Source organism: Urocampus carinirostris, chromosome 4 (genome assembly GCF_059441175.1).
Source record: "Urocampus carinirostris isolate Australia breed hairy pipefish chromosome 4, RoL_Ucar_1.0, whole genome shotgun sequence".
Taxonomy (NCBI): Eukaryota; Metazoa; Chordata; class Actinopteri; order Syngnathiformes; family Syngnathidae; genus Urocampus; species Urocampus carinirostris.
The window spans coordinates 9,662,134-9,680,497 of record NC_142352.1 but is presented as its reverse complement, the minus strand read 5'-3'; the positions used below and the strand labels follow the sequence as shown (position 1 = coordinate 9,680,497).

Here is an 18,364-nt window from a genome sequence, read left to right as displayed (position 1 = left end):
CCGCACATGAGGTCATCCTCCTTTCAGGATGACCAGGCTGCAACAGATGTTGCAATAAAAAATAATACACACATATTATCAACGTGAAATATATGTCATTTATAAGCTATAGAATAGAAGTGTGTTTTAAGCCTAGATTTAAACAGTTCCACTGAGGTTGCAGATTGAATCTCAGGGGGAAGAGCATTCCACAGCACAGGGGATGAGTTATTTATAAATGTATTCATTACATATTACTGTGCTTTGTGTCTGTGTTCTGAGATGGAGAGATAGCAGAGTAAGATAACTGGGAAGAAAAAGACCGACATCTGAAAAAATGCAAGAAAACACAAAAATACGATTTTGTAATTAATATTCATGGTATTTGTCAACTTTAGTCGTAACTGTTGTTGTGTGTTTACAATTTGCATGCAGATGGTCTTAATAAAAGTATTCATTCTAATAAAGCATTACACGAACATGCCGTGGCGATGAAAATATATTGTGACTACAGTGAAAACTTGTTAAAACACAATGTCAAATTAGACATTAATCATCGCTTTCCACAGTGTTGGTTGGGGGCAGAGCTAGAACCTCCTAATTCATGGATTAAAAACATTTCTCATTTATTTTCATTTCCCAAAAGCATTTCATGTAACCTGTTATACTTCTACTTCATGAAGAGATGACTGGACTATAGAGCGCTCCTGATTATAAGCCGCACCCACCACATTTTAAGAGGAAAACCGATTTTGTATATAAGCCGCATGCGCCCACATTAAAAAAATGTAACACAAACACAAAAATAACCCAAACCCGACTTCAAGTCCTGCGATTGAAGCTAAATGGGGTTTTGGGGTTTTTAAGGGTTATTTTTCTATCTTCGTTATTCATTATCCCTTATCCGTTATCGGTCAGTTCATAATACGCTACAAAGCCTAGGAGCCGGGACACTTACTCTTAGCCAAAAGGCCAAGCTAAGGTCCTAGCCCTAAAGCCTTGCTGCGATCATTGCGATGTGGGGTTTTGGGGTTTTTAAGGGTTATTGATCTATCTTCGTTATTCATTATCCATTATCCGTTATTGGTCAGTTCATAATACGCTACAAAGCCTAGGAGCCGGGACACTTACTCTCAGCCAAAAGGCCAAGCTAAGGTCCTAGTCCTAAAGCCATGCTGCGATCATTGCGAATGCACCGTTCCCGGAGGTACTGCAATACCGGGCCGATGCGTGGAGTGGACAGAGCAAGCTCATATTCCACCATAAATAGTGCATAATGATGTCCTTCATTAAAGTCCACAGTCCAAAAATCACAGCCGGAAAAATGAACGGAAAATGATACCGGTACTTAAGGTTTGATGCAGACCTGCAGAGTCCAGGTCCCGTTGAAAGTAATCTAAGGAAAAAAGTGTATATTTCCAAAGGTAAGGGTGGGAAAAATATATCAGATGAACACATTTACTCACGCAACTCCTTTTTCTTTAACCAACTTTTTACCCTCTCTTCTTTCCTTGTCTGTCCCTCACCTTAAGCGGTCCCCACTTAAACTCGGCACCCCGCGTTTGTTCCGCCCCTCATTTTTCGTTCATCCGTGCAAAACATATCAGAATAAGTGTCTAAAATAAATACAAATAAATACATTACAAAAATATACAGTTGCAAATACATATTATACATAGGTTACATATATTTACAAAGAAAGACGGTACACCGAGAGAGTTTTCAAAGCTTTAATAATAATAATATAGCTTTGACAGGGCAGTTAATGGTAGCAACACTCGAGCGCCGCTAGCGGCCTTTAGAAAAATTACATAAATTGGCCGCATCACTGAATAAGCCGCAGGGTTGAAAGTTAGGGAAAAAAGTTGCGGCTTATAGTCCGGAATTTACGGTAATCTGCATCAATGAAATGTAATCGTTATCTGCTGGTCTCAGAGCAACTGGTGTGCTTCGGCACATTTCTTGATAAATACTGGTGCAGACGGTAGGGTTAAAGGTAAATAGATAATGTGTTAGTGTTGTTCACACACGCACACAAATAAGAGAATCCCGCCATAATTCGACTACTTCCAGGACAGGCAAACAGGGAGAGACTGCAAACCTTCCACCAACCCGGCCCAACTCTAGATATGGCAGAAATGTATTCCCAGATGGGTGAATTAATGAAAGACTGGGATAATGGCAGGGCTTGAGGCAAACCCAGCAGTTTTTCATTGAAGTCTCTCTGACACACGACCACAACCCCCACTCTTTGTTCAAACAGACTCCAAAAGGAGTTGCGGCTCAATGGAATGCCATGGCAGTGCTTTGTGGCTTAAGTCAACATGACTAGTATGACACTGGTGTTAATTTTTTTAATAGTTTCAAGCAGTTCTTGAAAAACTAGTTCAAGATAGTTTGTCATAATGTAACACTAGATCCCTCTTAAAAATAACATTTTGTAGTGGATCAGTTTTTCTGCGTTACTATTTCAGTGATCCTTGACTGTGGGCCCATCTGGTGGCCGATAAGAGGGTGAAACTAGAATGGCTGTCCGCCATAAAAACATCACCCGAGTAGAGATGTAAAAGCGCTTTTGGGTCGCATTTCCATTTTTCGCTTGGTCATTCACCTCAAGGGTGACCTACCGCACCTAATGGATTCCTTCAGAAGAGGGAAACTATCAAGCTGAAAACAAAGTCCGATCCCTCAGTCCTGGGCTGTATGATCATCAGCATCGGCGATAAGTACGTTGACTTGTCCACCAAGACAAAGATTACGAAACTGACCAAGCTGATGAGAGAATCCTAAACCTTGCGGACTTTACTTGTTTGAGAAACCAACATCTGTCAAGCATAGCCGTTGCTTCAGAAATCCAGTGTCTGTATTTCAATTCATAATACCTGAATGATTGTAAAAGATTGTGAACCTCGCCAAATTTGTTCTGGCCTGAGAGAGTAGAATGTCCTTCTGGAAAAGCCACTCAGTCATCAAAACCGAAAATACCGAGTGAACTTTTGGGGCAGTTTTCACATTTGCCGTAACCCATCTGACTGCTTGTAAAATATGTTTTTGATATTCAATGTCGTTCTTTCTGGGAAAGTGACATGTCTTTCTGGAAAAACATGCTGAGTCAGCAAAAACCAAAATACAGTGTGTATAGCCGCTTTTTGGGGTATTTTTCACAACTAGGGTAACCTACCTGACTGCCTGTGAAAGTTGGTGGTCACATCTCGCGCCTACTGGCTGCATAACACCAAGGGTGCCGTACTCTCCGCCGTTTACCTCTGGATTATTTTCATTTCTGCTCTGTTTTGTACACATCACGTGTTTTCGGGTAATGCGACCATTCGACTGATTACAACGACACATATTTACTACTGCGCCAAAAGAAAACAAAGGCTGTTTCGCGTAAACTGTGAGCCCTATATTTATAGACGACATAATGCATGGTATAGTGCCAGATTGCTACACGGACATGTGTTTTTGTGGTGTTGGCATTGGTGGTTGCTTCAGCAATGAACCAAATTGCATTTGCTTGTTCTCGTCTCTGAGCAGGGTTACCACGGATCTTTGAAAAGTCCTGAAAAGCAACCCACAATACACTTAGCAACTCCAGACAGAAATATTTGCTTTCGATCATGGGAAAGTGTACATTTAATAATAAGTGGCTGTCCGACAAAAGTTTTTCTCCATGGCTATAAGCTGTGCCAGGTAATGTCTACGAGACATGATGTATTGTGTGCAAGAAATATTTGTTTTTTGTTTTGTTTGTTTCAATTGTATTTATTTTTCGACTTGGTCTTAAATTTGATTTCAAAAGACATTGAAATCGGAATAATTTTTCCTTCAAAAAGTTGTCGGCCACCCGGGCAGAGACGTTTTGAAAGTTGTACGCCCGGTGTTTAAGATGACACTCTGGTTTTACTAAACTTTGCTTTAATTAAATCTTGATTGTATCTTGAAAAAAAATGCTAAATATTAACACTTATATCTGGTGAGATTTGTCTAAAACCATTGACACACATATTGTTTTGGATAAAGCGCTCGTCTTGGGATCAAGTGGTCGCAGGTTCGATTCCCGGATCCTCCGTGTTATATGTAGAAGTGACTCAAGATCTAAAAAACATGCCTTAAAAAAAGCACATGCAAGATGAAACATTGCATATGTAAATTCATGATATATTTCTGGATCAGTACATGATTTCACACTGGATTTCTTATTTTAGTACTAGTGAAGGAATTTGAAAATTGCCTTAAAAAGTCCTTAAAAAGTGCTTGAATTTGGCCGTGAAAAATGTTTATAAACCGTGTTTGCCATTTGCTGTCTTTCCCTTTGATTGATACAGTCTCTGAAGGTTAATTGCGGGTAGTGTTTTGACCTTTAATAACATTACAACTTGGGCACGTTCACCACACGCAGAAACACACCAGTAAAAACCTTTTAATCCTTGAATTTCGATTCAATTCCCTGCCGGTTTTGTGTGTGTAAAATGTGTTTTTACCAACGTGCTTAGCTTGCCCTTGTTTTTCACCCGAGTGACAGAGGGTGGGCTCTTTTGGAGAAAAAAATAATTGATTTTGAAAGTGGTCCATTCTGTCTAAAGAGCGGTTCAATAAAAGGCTAGTCAATACGGTTGCCTTCAGTGTCCAGGCAAGGGACGTGGTTGCCTGCTGTGCCTCTGATGGAGTAAAACTAAGTTTTTTTGTACGAGAAGACATTCTTTATCACTATCCTCGTCTGCATGTTTTTTCAACCAGAATTTTTTTGTCTGCTTCAAGGACAACAAGGAGCTTTGATGAATGATGCGTCCGTTTCAGCCTCATTGACTGTCATTTCCCAACATTGATCTGCATTTTATATAGCGCTTTTCGAGTCAAGACTTCCCAAAGCGCTTTAGAGTGTACTTCACATTTCCCAATAGCGGCCGTGCAGCCATGTAAGGCGCTAACCTGCTTATTGGGGGTGTTAGGGGTTCAGTGTCTTACCCAAGGACACTTCGACATGTAATACGGAGGAGCCGGGAATCGAACTGCGATCTCTTGATCCCAAGACGAGCACTCTCCCTCCTGAGCTAATGCCGCCTCTAGCTTTTGTTTAGTGACACTGGCTTAGGTTTAGAGCGCAATATAGGACATCACGGCTTCGCTTTAAACCAGATCCTAAAAATCTTTAATGATAAAGAGTAAAGTGGACTTGGGACAGTGGTAACAGCCCATACTTATCAAGTAGACAACCTCATTTTCGAGCCTCATGCTCTCTGCTCCTTCCTTCTCACTAGTTGCCCATCTCGGTGTTTCCTCCAAGCAAGTGTTCAATTCCCTCACTGCTGAACCTGGATAGATTGGATTTCCATGTAATATTGTTTGAGAATCCCCCTTTAGTAATGATAATCCTGCAGGGTTTTTAAACGTCTTTTTAGCCTAAGACTACAGTGTTCTCGTTTGCCCGCGTCTCTGTGTCCTTGGCGCATCATTTTTGCTGGGGACGCATAGTCTCAAATCAACGTGCGTCCCCGAGACGCAACTTTTTTGACACAAAATTGTCATTATTACCCGGTTAATTTTTTTTTTTAAACAAAGATTTACCGCACTCCAAAGTTTTCTTCAGGCAGATCCGGCAGATGTTGTTTTGGTCTCGCGGTTCAAGTTTTCGTCTGCACGCCGATCTCGAGTTCTGTGGTGAAAAGTCCGTCTCTTTTTAGAGAACCGGCTTTTTCGGCTCAACTCATTCAAGAGAGCCGGCTCTCAAACGGCTCACTTGCTTTGATGCGTTATATTACGAATTATTATGTTGTATAAATAAGTTAAGAAAAAAAGGAAATATAAAAGGAGAAAATGAAAAAAAGACAGGTTTGTGGTTATCCCTTTAATCGGTATTACCAACAATAATTTGAAGATTAAAACTGAATGAATATATAGATTTTTATTATATATTTTTACAATTTCAACCTCAATAACACTAAATTTTGGGGACCCATAGATTTTTGAGCATACGAGTCCCCGGGACCCATCACTTTTCAGAGGTAAAATGAACACTGAGACTAGTTTCAAAATATTTTCTTTCTATTTATATTGTTCATTGATCTTAAATAGCCTAAACTTTCAGTGAGTTTTGAACACATATTTTTTTTTATATATCTACACACACTATATTATTTACACTAATTTTCTATGCAGACTTTTTAACTGAGGCCGTCGTAGTATAATGTATTCTTTCAACTGACTTTCTCAGAGAAAATTTGGATGGAAAAGGACTCTGACCAGTGCTTCTTTCACGCCACGCCGCTCCTTACTTGATGTTTGACTTAAGAATAGAATAGAATACACCTTTATTGTCATTATTACAAAATGGGTTAACATATTGTGACAACGAAATTTGGCATGACACTCCAGTTTCACACGTTCACAGTGAGGTAAAGAAACCAAGAAGATAAGGAACAGAGAAGATAAGGTTATAAAATAAGGAGGATAAGGTTATAGTTATAATTTACACAATATTTACACAAAGAAATGACGGCATGTAGGATGTTACATACAGTTGGTATCGTAAGGGTTTGTGCAATATGCATTTGGTGCTAAAATAGTTAACATAGTGCGAAAAAAGAAAAAGAAAAAAACAGTCAACATTGTGCAAGGTGAGCAGTAAACATAGTGCAGTCAACATTGTGCAAGAAACATAGACATGAGGACCATTTTACGTTTGTATGAGGTAGTGTGTTTGCAAGAGTTTTCAGTTTTTTGTGCGGTGTGTGTTTAGGGTGTAACTTATCAATGTTTTTGTGCGTGGCCCATCTCTGATTATTTGAGGTACTGAGAAAAACTCATTTTTACAAGTGAAATTTTATTTTTTATCGATTTTTGAATAACTTTCCCCGCCACTAGTTTTCTATGCCACACAGGTTGGTCATTCTGGCATATGATTCAAAACAAAAAAATCGCAAAGAATGGCGTCATTTCCTTTTCTGACTGCAGAATGAGCCTTCTGACGAATGGCCCGCAAATACTGAACTGTCTGGCATGCATTGCCAAGCGTGCGAGTGAAAAATTAGTTTGTTTCTGTTCCGAAGTTGCTTTCGAGATAACTAAGTGCATTAGGGACAAGCATTGGTATTGCTTGCTAATGGAGAATAACTGTGTTTAATTTGTTATTGCAACATCCATTGCAGCCTCATGTGTGGTCCCTTCTCAAGGTTTCTTCATTTTCCTCATGTTGAGGTTTTTCCTTGCCCTCATGTAGGTTTTAGCTCAGGGGATGGTGTAATAATAGTCTGTGATTTGCAATAATCTGTGGTCTGTGCAGCCCTTTGAGACTCTTTGTGATTAAGGGCTATACAAATAAACATGACTTGACTTGACTTGGAGCCCGCATTATAACTTAATTCTCAAAAGCAAGTTGATGCCACACGCACAACAGATAACTAACCACCCAGAAGTCAAATAGCTCAAGCAACCACTGAAATTGCCACGTAGCTTTCGCCCTCCTCCTGCAGACATTTTTGGAAACTTGCCATTTCTTGGGAACACAGCGGGCATAGTTCAAACTGTGTTTAACATTCCTCCGCTTATTTCACTCCATTCACTGCATTATTAAAATACTACCATGCTCCCTTAATTATTTTCCGGCTGTACTCGTCCTTGCAGAGACGGCAATTGTTTTTTATTTGTGCAACCAATACCACTGTGTGACTCTTAGGTGCCGGGGTTTGAATAATGGATGAGTACAGATGCAAAACAATTGCACTTTATCTGACTTAGCACGATCCATTTCTGTATGATGTTAATGCCTATACCCCACCAAGAAAATTGTGTTCTACAATTTAAGAGCACTCTACTTATGCGTTATGCATTATAACTTTCCAAGGAAGCTAGTCTGTGGGGCGGCAGTAGCTCAGGAGAAAAAAAAGGTCGAAGCCGGGGACCAGACGGAAGCAAAAGCAGGTGTGAGTCAGAGTCGAAAAAAGCTTGCCTAGAGTAAACTGAGGTTTGCAGACGGACTGACAACAGTTGACAGAAAGGAGTGGGTTTAAATAGGGACAGGGAGCCAATCAGGGAGTCCGAGGCAGTTGGCGCCAAAGGAACGGGCACAGCTGATTCACATCAGTAATCATGACAGATCCATTTATTACAGGATATTTTGCTGCCATCATGTGGACTTTATAGAAAAATGCATTCATCTTCCAGTTCTGTTCTACAGACACAACATATTTTCCATTATCAACCATTTTTGAAAAAGCTGCTGGAGGCACTAGGTTGGCCAAAGGCCCGCATGTGTCCAGAGCAAGTTTAGCAGGTCAACAAGTCTAACATTGCTGGGAATAGAAAGTATCTTCCTTTGCCTTTTGTTGCTTTTTGTGGAACCGCAACACTTTGTTGTCATTTTGCTTTTAGAGAAGATTAAAAAAGTAAATGGTTTGCGTATACATATTTGAATACTGTCTGTCACTATCCAATGAGAAAGCAGGACACTGCAAGATGATAATACAGCAAGCGATTACGGCACTTATTAAAATAATAATGTGTTTGATAAAATTGTTCGACATATTGTGTTTGGAGTCTAACTGAAGACATTTTCCTTTGTTTTTTGCCTCTCCAGCATCAGGAGCTCAGCCTTTCAGCCCGTTTTGGTTTACGGTGGAGCCCCAAGACACGGTGGCCATTCGGGGCAACTCTGCACTGCTCAACTGTTCGGCACACAGTGACTCAACCGCACCGGCTCGCATCGAGTGGAAGAAAGACGGCACCTTTTTGAGTCTGATTTCGGACGAGAGACGGCGCATACTGCCTGACGGCTCGCTGCTCTTCACCCACGTGGTTCACTCAAAGCACAACAAACCCGACGAGGGCATTTACCAATGTGTGGCTACCATTGAAAACCTGGGATCCATTTCTAGTCGCACCGCCCACCTCTCTGTTGCAGGTAGGGTTTGCATTTATTTTCTACATTTTTTTAAATTCTCTTTCCTTATGACTTTAATGTCGCTGGAGTGCAGAATGACTTGCTGAATCCTCTTTATGTCAAGACCGGAACAAAGACAGGACCCACTCGCGTGCGTTTCTCTTAGTTTTTTTTGGAAGAAGGGAAAGTATACACAATCCGTAGATCGTTGATCGTGGGGAGCATACTCAGACGCGGAAGTGGTATCTCCGTGGCCAGCGAAGGCAGAGTCGAGAGCAGGGAAAAACAGATCGATGGCCGGGACAGGGGAGCAAAAACGTCAAGTTCAGAAAAAGGGGTCGGAACCGGGAATCAAACAGGAATCAGGACAGGACAGAGTCAGGGTCGAAAGGGCTTGCCTAGCGCGAGCTGAGGTTTGCAGATGGACTGACAACCGGTGACAGGAAGTCGGGGGTTTAAAAGAGAGAAGCAGCCAAATGAGCAGACTCAGGTGCCTCACATCAGTAATCATGACACTTTAAAGCCTTTTTACGTTACATTTCTCTCTAAATGGAACTTGGATATGGAATGTCTTTGATGATCAGAAGTGCTAGATTAATGATATATTTTGATGGTACATTAAGTATTATTAGTGCCTGTAATGGGTCAAACAACTTTAATTAAAAAGAAAAACCCCAATTTTTATTAAAATAATAAGCAAAAATACATTGACCATCATACATATATAAATTTTGTCTGAAATTAGGTAGAGAAATTTGTATTTATTTTTACATAACATGAGGTACCATCTTGCTGCAATGGGTAATCAAAAACCGCCAAAAAATGAGAAGTAAAATGGTGCTTTTTGGTCACTTTGAGCCTCCATAGATTGCATTATGCCTTGTTTTTTTTAGCACTTACTTTTCAGTTGCACTACACCATACACGGCTATCTATTGTTCAAATGATTCACACTGTCTCTGAATCTATCAATTTAAAGTACAGTGGTACCTGTAATTACAAATTTCATTTGATCTGGAAGTAGCCTCGTAACCCTAAATATTCACAAGTAGAGACAAATTTTGAATGTAAATTTGTTACAAGCCCCCCAAGGTCCCAAAGTACAGTATTATATTTTTTAATAAATCATAAAAGAGAATCAGGTCATGGAACAAAATTAGATTACTGCACAATAAACATCAAAAAGATTAACGTATGATGCAGACTTGTAAACTCCGGGTCCCGTTTAAAAGTAATCCAAGGAAACAAAATGTATATTTCCAAAGTTAAGGGTGGGAAAAATATATATCCACTATTGTCCGCTGCAACAACAGACAGATCTACCGGTAAATCAGCTTTACCCCACTTCCCATCAGCCCGCGTTTGCTCCGCCCCTTCTTTTTGATTCACCCGTAGAACACATAACAGAATAAATCTCTAAAATAAATACATTACAAAAATATACAGTTGCAAATACATATTATACATGGTTACACATATCTACGAAGAAAGACGGTACGCTGAGAGAGTTTTCAAAGCTTTAATAATAATAATATAACTTTCATCCCAAACCGTGCCTTTGAAAGGTACCAACACACTAGTAGGATCACGCTTGCAATGCATCAAACGTGCCTGTCAAAAAAAAAAGCATCTCGTAATTGTGAAATTCACAGGACCTTAACTTGGCCTTTAGCTTGGCCTTGATGCTAGGTCCTTAGCTTGGCCTTGGCCTTTTGTGTACTTTCTATGAAGTCACTATCTTTGATTTTTGCATTTCGGAAATGGAATATGAGTTTGCTCTGTCCACTCCACGCATCGGCCCGGTATTGCAGTACCTCCGGGAACGGTGCATTCGCAGTGATCGCAGCAAGGCTTTAGGGCTAGGACCTTAGCTTGGCCTTTTGGCTGAGAGTAAGTGTCCCGGCTCCTAGGCTTTGTAGCGTATTATGAACTGACCGATAACGGATAATGGATAATGAATAACGAAGATAGATCAATAACCCTTAAAAAACCCTCACGGTAGATCGTCCTGAACTTCCTCCTCATAACTATCGCCATCAAGGGCGTCTTCCTCATTATCGGAACGTACCTTTACTTAACAGACAATGTATGCTTAAACTTAGAGGTTGCAGTCTTTCAGACATTTGGGAAAAAAGTAGCGGCTTATAGTCCGGAATTTACGGTAGTCTTCTTAAGAATCACGACACTGCTCTCTGGTGGCTTCACTTCGCATTTTCCTATGAAGTGTCATCGCCCCCTTTCTGGTCGTTCCCAAGAAGACTGGTGCATGCTTCACCTAAATGGCGCTATGAAATGTGTATTACTGTAAGGATTATGTATCAATTATGGACATTTATTATGGGTCATGCAAAAAAAAAAAATGAAAGTAGTGTTTTCCAGTGGTATATTGTGTTGGGAAAAACGGATAATGTAAGGAACGTATCCGGAAATCTAAGAATAAAATGTCTTGATGAAGACACACGCAAGATTAAAAAGTGCATGTTATTGCAGATATTCCGGTGGCTCTGCAAAATAAAAGATTCAGGTTTCTTTTAATGGTACTTCAGGAATTGAAAATTTGGCCATTAAAATTGTGTATGAACACTGAAGATAGATCATGACCACAATTGTCCTTCATTGTAGATTCTATGTTATCTGCTACTGTGCTACTCTTGTGTTTTCCTTTGTCAATGGACCTTTGCTAGTTCCTTTCTTTGGTCGTAATTGATTCCTTGTCCTTGAGACGGTTCGCTAGACTATCCTGAATTTGTTGCCTTTATGGAGACTTACATGCATAGAAAACATTCTGATTTGTCTTTTCTATCCCTTCCAGTCCAATGTCACCTTTCCCGGTGTGAGAATAGTGAGTGACATGGGATTATTAGGTGTTTCGAGTCAAGTTGTGACCTGAAATTCAATTTGAAACTCATATTGTATTTACTCGGCTTTCCTCGATGCTGGGACGTTTTAAGATAATCAAGAGATGCATGCTGCATGGTTGGCATATTCTGTCCATTGACTGAGGTGTATGCATTTTTGATACTAAGAACTTGTTGAATTACCTTTTACTCGGTATCTTGTTTTGATGATATTTTGCTTAAATATGGGACAAAACATCTATAATTTTTAATTCGTTTTAATATAAAAACAAATTAATCAGTAATAAATGAATACAGACGCTGCCCTACATCTGAACAAAATACGTTCCAGACGATCGTTAGTTGAATTTGTTCGTAAGTTGCTTCAGTGCTATGATTTGTATGTTTAAGGTTTATATAAGTATGTTTAATGCTTTTATATGTATTGTTTTGTACTAAAAAATAAACATTTCATAAAATAATATGCTCTATAAAGATAAATAAAGTTAAACTCAACTTACTTTTGGAAGATGAGCTTCAAGAGTTAGGCGACTTCCTCCTCCGTGGTAGAAAGTGGCCAAAAAAAAGTGATCCAACCATTTTCTCAACCGCATCAAGCTTTCTTATTCCACTTTCATTTAAAAAGAAACGTCTCGCCTCTTTTTTACACCAACCATATTGAATGGATGCAGAAGATATTAAACAATAAAAATGTCAAAGTTCTTAGCACGCTGAAGATACAAGATAGAATGTCTACACACGAACTAGGAAGAGGATGCTGGATTTCTTATTCTGGGTGGATGCTGGGTGAACTTTCACAGTGCCACACTCCGGTAGCGGGGGAAAGAAGCACAACAAAAAGGTGCACACAATACAAAATCTAACTTAAAGCAATATCTGGATAAATGGTCTTCATTTATATAGTGCTTTTCAAGTCAATGAAGACCTCCCAAAGCGCTTTAAAATGTGCTTCACACTTACCCATTCACACACACACTCACACACCAATAGGGAGTCAGCCATGCAAGGCTCCTTGGGGGCATTAGCAATTCAGTGTCTTGCCCAAGGACACTTAGACATATAAGCCGGGTATCGAACCTGCCATCTTTTGAACCCAAGACGAGCGTTCTACCTCCTGAGCTAATGCCCTGGTTGAGTGAGTGTTTCTATGACCAGAGATTATATTCATGTAGAGATGAATTCAATGAATGAATTCCATTGTCGACTATCTCTGATGTCAATTATTGTCAAGTCAAGTCATTTTTATTTGTATAGCCCTTAATCACAAAGAGTCTCAAACGGCTGCACAGGTTATTACACAGACTATTTTTCAGACTATTATTACATCATCCCCTGCTCTGGAACCAACATGAGGGCAAGAAAAAACTCAAAAACCTCAACATGAGGAAAATGAAGAAACTTTGAGAAGGGAGCGCACATGTAGCATCCCCTTTCAGGATTACCAGACAGCAAAGGATGTTGCAATCACAAATAATACAGAGATATTGTCCACGAAAAGTATAGGTAATTCATATGCTATAGAGTAGAAGTGTGTTTTAAGCTTAGATTTAAACATTTCCACTGAGGTTGCAGATCGGATCTCAGGGGAGAGAGCATTCCACAGCACCGGTGCCCGGATGGAGAACGCTCTCGAACTAACGGAGCACTTCTTGGCTCTTGGGATCACCAGAAAACCGGGACTCTCAGAACGAAGGCTTCGGACCGGAACATAGGGGGGAATCAGATCTGAAAGATATAAGGGGAGCAAGTCCATGTATGATTTTGTATAATATTAAGAGAACTTTGTCGACAACGTTGACTAATTGTTGCAGCCTTATTTCAAAGCCGAGGTTCAATCAATATTGGACATTTATCGCAATCACTTTCGTCTCGTAAAGCCGTCATGGTAACACTCACTCAACCAGACAATTCATAAATATATGAGCTTCAACCATACACGTGCACGAGCATGCATTTTGGTTTTAGTTTTATCATGTTTGCACAAGCACGGCTGCTGGTGATGGACCTGCAGCTGGCAGGCGGGTGGCCTGTAAAAAGGTTAATTACAGTGTCATGAATGAAAGCCATTAGGCCCCCGTCAGTGTCGGGAATGATGGTGCCGACTTAGGTTGGCGCAGGCATGACCTCTCTGATGTAATGATCGAACATGTCACGGATGACTGCTGTAGCGTACAGCCTATCTGACAAATATCAGAGTAATATCTGGGATTGATTGTCTGGGGACGTGCTGCTTACTTTCTCTTTCTATTAGCACCAGGGTTGGGTAGGGTTACTTTAACTGGATTACTTTCAATTACTTTTGGATTACTCCAATACCAAATATTCTAATAAAAGACGAAAGAAACTAAATATGAATAAAATGACTAAATTTTGTGCAGGCTTGGGGAGTAACGGAATACATGGAACGGCAAAAATGATGTTGGCAAGCTGTTTGGATTTGTTTTCATTTTGTTTCTGTCGCATTTTATGTTAGTTTTGCCGGAGAACAAAGCGATCAAAGCCAGGAGAGATAGCTTACCACGTGTTGTGAGTCATCATTTTATTCATATTTAGTTCCTTTTGTCTTTTATTAGCATGTTTGGTTTTGGAGTAATCCAAAAAAATAATTGAAAGTAATCGAGTTAAAGTAATCTTACCCAACCCTGCTGGGGAGTCAAAAGTCCGGTGGATAGCCAGGCTTATAAGGCCCTGAACATCTATTTTTATTTTGCTTGATTGTTACTAATTTTACACAAAGGTACAATGTGGGTTTTTTATTGAAAGCAATAACCTTTTGTGATACCAACGTGACCTAGGAGAACATTGTGACGAAATATCGCTTTTCGTCTTGGTGCTTTGCTATTTGGCCCTCATTATACAGTTTATTGTCTGTGTGTATAGAGTCAGATATCATGGAACTGCACACAAACCTGTAAAATGGACGGTTTGGGGTGCTCGGGTGGAACAATATTATGTGTTTAGTTGGAGTCTTTGTTAGAAAAATGAGGGGCGAAGGAATTATAGGGCAGAAAGGGAATGAGTGGTTGTGTAGCGGCGATAGCCAGGCTACAAAGCGCTACACAACTAATGAGAAATCCCATCTTAACCGTCTGCTTTTCTCCCACACAGACGCCCTCCTCCCACTGTCAGGCTTTGAACTTAGCCCTCCAGAATTGCTCCGATTGAGTCACACCTCACTGCTATTAAAGGGGAAACCCCCAATTGAGAAAAAAGGGAGACTTAATCCTGTCCCTGCTCTCTGCTGTGCCTTTGTTGGGTCAAAAATCCCCAAACCCCTGCAATATGCGCTCTCACATTTCAGTGTATTCTAGGTTTTCTCATATTTTGACTGTTCTTCCACTGTCACTACTTATGGATACAATACATAAGTAATCTTCTCAAAAAGCCCATATATGAAGGGCGATATTTTCCAAATGTAAACATACTTTTTGGAGAGATGGATGTGATTTGAATGTATTAGTTTTGTTAATAGGGCAGCGCAGTGGTTAGCGCGTGTGCGGCGCAGTTCTAAGGTCTTGGGAACCTCCTGTGTGGGTTCAAATCCAGCTATCGGACTTACTGTGCGGAGTTTGTATGTTCTCCCCGTGCTTCCGGAGTTTGTATGTTCTCCCCGGTTTTCTCCCACATTCCAAAGACATGCATTTCAGGTGGATTAGCCGGTCCAAATTGTCCCTAGCTGTGAATCAGCGAGCGAGTTGTCTGTCCCTGTGTGCCCTGCGATTGGCTGGCAACCAGTTCAGGGTGTCCCCTGCCCACTGCCCGATGATTGCTGGGATGGGCTCCAGCACCCCCGCGACCCTACTGAGGATAATGAGATGAGACTTTTTTTCAATGACTTCAGTGCTAAATTTTCTTTTAAGGGGTTAGAACATGGGTCGGTAACCTATTGCCCGCGAGCCATTCATGGTTCTTTTCATGAGTACATATGGCTTGTAAATGAAATTGAATTTTTGCAATTATTTAATATATTGTTACATGCAGAGACGATTTTCACACATGCAAAACCTAGACAATACTTATATACAAAGAGTTCGGTCCAGTATATACAGATCACAATTTTATCTACAGTTTACAGTCAAGATGTCACACTAATAGACCCCGTTTGGCTGTAAATCGCTAAATATTCCTTTAAATGGAAGCTCATTAAAAAATCCATGCTCTTGCTTTTTGATGAAAAGCCACAGAACAAGCTTTAACTCAAAGCATTTTACCCAAAAGCTCTACAAAAGCACGTAGAGCAATTTGATTGAGTGAGTGGTAGGAATGTGCGAAGCAATACTGAAGGCGTGCACACCCTTTTTCCTCTTCCAGCGCTTTCTGCACTGACGGTACATACGCTGGTATCTACGTTTTCAGTATTTGGTGACATTTTTACAAAATACCTTTGCTTGCACTTTGTTTTGAAACCATTATTGAGCACAAGAAAGGCAGTCAAAATGAGCCTCACCACTCGCAACTAACTGCGGGAGGGAGACAAATTTCAAGTGCTATATTTGTATTAATATGGAAAACAGTAGAGGTAAGATACTGGGTTCAGGCTTAGAATGTCAATCAGTTGGGCCAGGCTGAGCTTCTCTCATGCATGGTAGCGCAGTGGTTAGCGCATGTGCGACACAGTTCTGAGTTCATGAGATCGAACCTTCCTGTGTGGAGTTTGCATGTTCTCCCTGTGCTTGCAAGGGTTTCCTTCGGGCACTCCGGTTTCCTCCCAGATTCCAAAAACATGCATGTCAGGTTAATTGGCCGGTCTAAATTGTCTCTAGGTGTGAATGAGCGAGTATGTTGTCTGTGTGTGTGTGCCCTCCGACTGGCTAGTAACCGGTTCAGGGTGTCCCCTGCCCAATGCCCGAAAATATCTAGGATGGGCTCCAGCACCCCTGCAGCCCTACTGTGGATAAGCGGTCCAGATAATGGATGGATTTAAAATCTCTAGAAATGCATGTAAAACTAGTATTTCACGATAATCATTAACAAAAAAAGTATCTCAGCTTCAAAAAAAGGTTGGATATCCCTGCTCTAGAGTGTAAAGGGTAAGAATGGAAATGCTTGCGTTAAAATAGTGTTGAGTAAATGTAAATGTGAAAATCCTAGTGATGATGATCCCTTTTAATACATACACGATCAACCAGCATGGAATTTTCTTTTATGTAAGCTTGTACTTCCTGTGTTCTGATTCCGCACAGGTCTGTCTTATATAATGCACTTCAAGTGTTTTTTTTTTTTTTTTTTTACACCCGCCAAACTTAATGCATCATTTCCATATCCATCTATGTTTCTGTGCAGACAAGCGATTGCACTGAGACATCATTTACATTTAGTAAAAGCTCCCTTCCCTCACACTCACAGACCTATAATAACTAGCGGTAGATGATAGTACCCAAGGGTTTCGTGTCCTTGATAACACAGGGTCGTCTCTCAACCTTTAATTAATTGCTGTGTCACTAAATTAAAATATTTCTCCTTGTAACTACTGCCTTTCCACTCACGAGTATTCCCTTGTGGTAAGAAGGCAGACAGGTAGTCTCCTGCTATTTTTAGTTTTAAAGACACAATAATTAGGGCACATATTCTAATGGGCCAATTTTATTGTATGGTAGACTGAGGTAGACTCAAACTGTTCTGTTATTATTACAATATATTTTTTTTTTTTTTACAGCCTTAATGTTAAGGCCCTTTCTGCTTCCAACAAAACCGAGCATTGACTCAGAAAGCTTGGTGGAGTTGTAAAACTTTGTTAATATTCAGACTAGATCAAATTGTGGTTTCTTAAAGATGAATTCTAATATATTATTTTGATATCGGTCTGGAACGCTAAGCAGGGACAGCATAATGACTCAAATAAACTGTATTTTATCTGTCTAATATTCTACCTTTAGGCGGCACGGCAGCGCAGTGGTCAGCGCATACGCGGCGCAGTTCTGAGGTCACAGGTTCAAATCCAGCTGCCAGCCTTTCTGTGCGGGGTTTGCATGTACTCCAGTTTTCTCTCACATTCCAATAACATGCATGGTAATTGGCTGATCCAAATTGTCCCTAGGTGTGAATGAGTGAGTGAGTTGTCAGTCTCTGTGTGCTGTGCGACTGGTTGGCAACCAGTTCCCTGCCCAATGCCGAAAGATAGCTGGGATGGGCTCCACCACCCCCGCGACCCTAGTGAGGATAAGCGATGCAGATAATGGATGGATGGATATTCTACTATTGATAAAAGTACTGAGCCGTCCACCACAATTACGTTATTTGCTGCACCGTGTCAGATTGTCACCAAAAGTTCTTTACAGTCTTGGCCTATCTATATTCTCGAGATGCACATTTAATCCAATGCAATCACTCACGTGAACATTGTTAGTTTAGAAATGTCTGGCCAAGAATAAACTAAATACAGGCAGACTGTTTAAAAATCCGTTTGACTTTTTCAACATTTCAAAGTGTTTTCCTTCCGCTTTCATCAGTGTCATATATGCAGAGAGTGACGTAATCCAGAAAGACAATTTAAAGTTGTATTATACCAAACAGTCTACATTGATCTCATTGCCATTTCCTTTCGTCAAACTAAATTCACTGATTTTGTGCCATTTTTGACCCAAAATCAGCCATCTTTTCTTTTTTATTGCTTCTCCAAACTGCTATTTCTTTATTGTCTTCTCATTCCT

The 18,364-nt window shown here is 40.3% G+C and overlaps 1 protein-coding gene and 1 pseudogene across 9 annotated transcripts in view; both read left to right on the top strand.

Annotated features, from left to right (window-relative positions):
- neo1a (neogenin 1a) overlaps positions 1 to 18,364 on the top strand; it is a 267,525-nt gene that overhangs the window by 82,593 nt on the left and 166,568 nt on the right. For all 9 annotated transcript variants that reach the window (XM_088333606.1, XM_088333605.1, XM_088333603.1 and 6 more), the window contains exon 2: positions 8,555 to 8,878. In XM_088333606.1, the coding sequence (XP_088189732.1) occupies positions 8,555 to 8,878 (324 nt within the window). The remainder of the gene's footprint in view (positions 1 to 8,554; positions 8,879 to 18,364) is intronic.
- On the top strand, positions 10,550 to 10,692 carry LOC148366798 (U2 spliceosomal RNA; annotated as a pseudogene).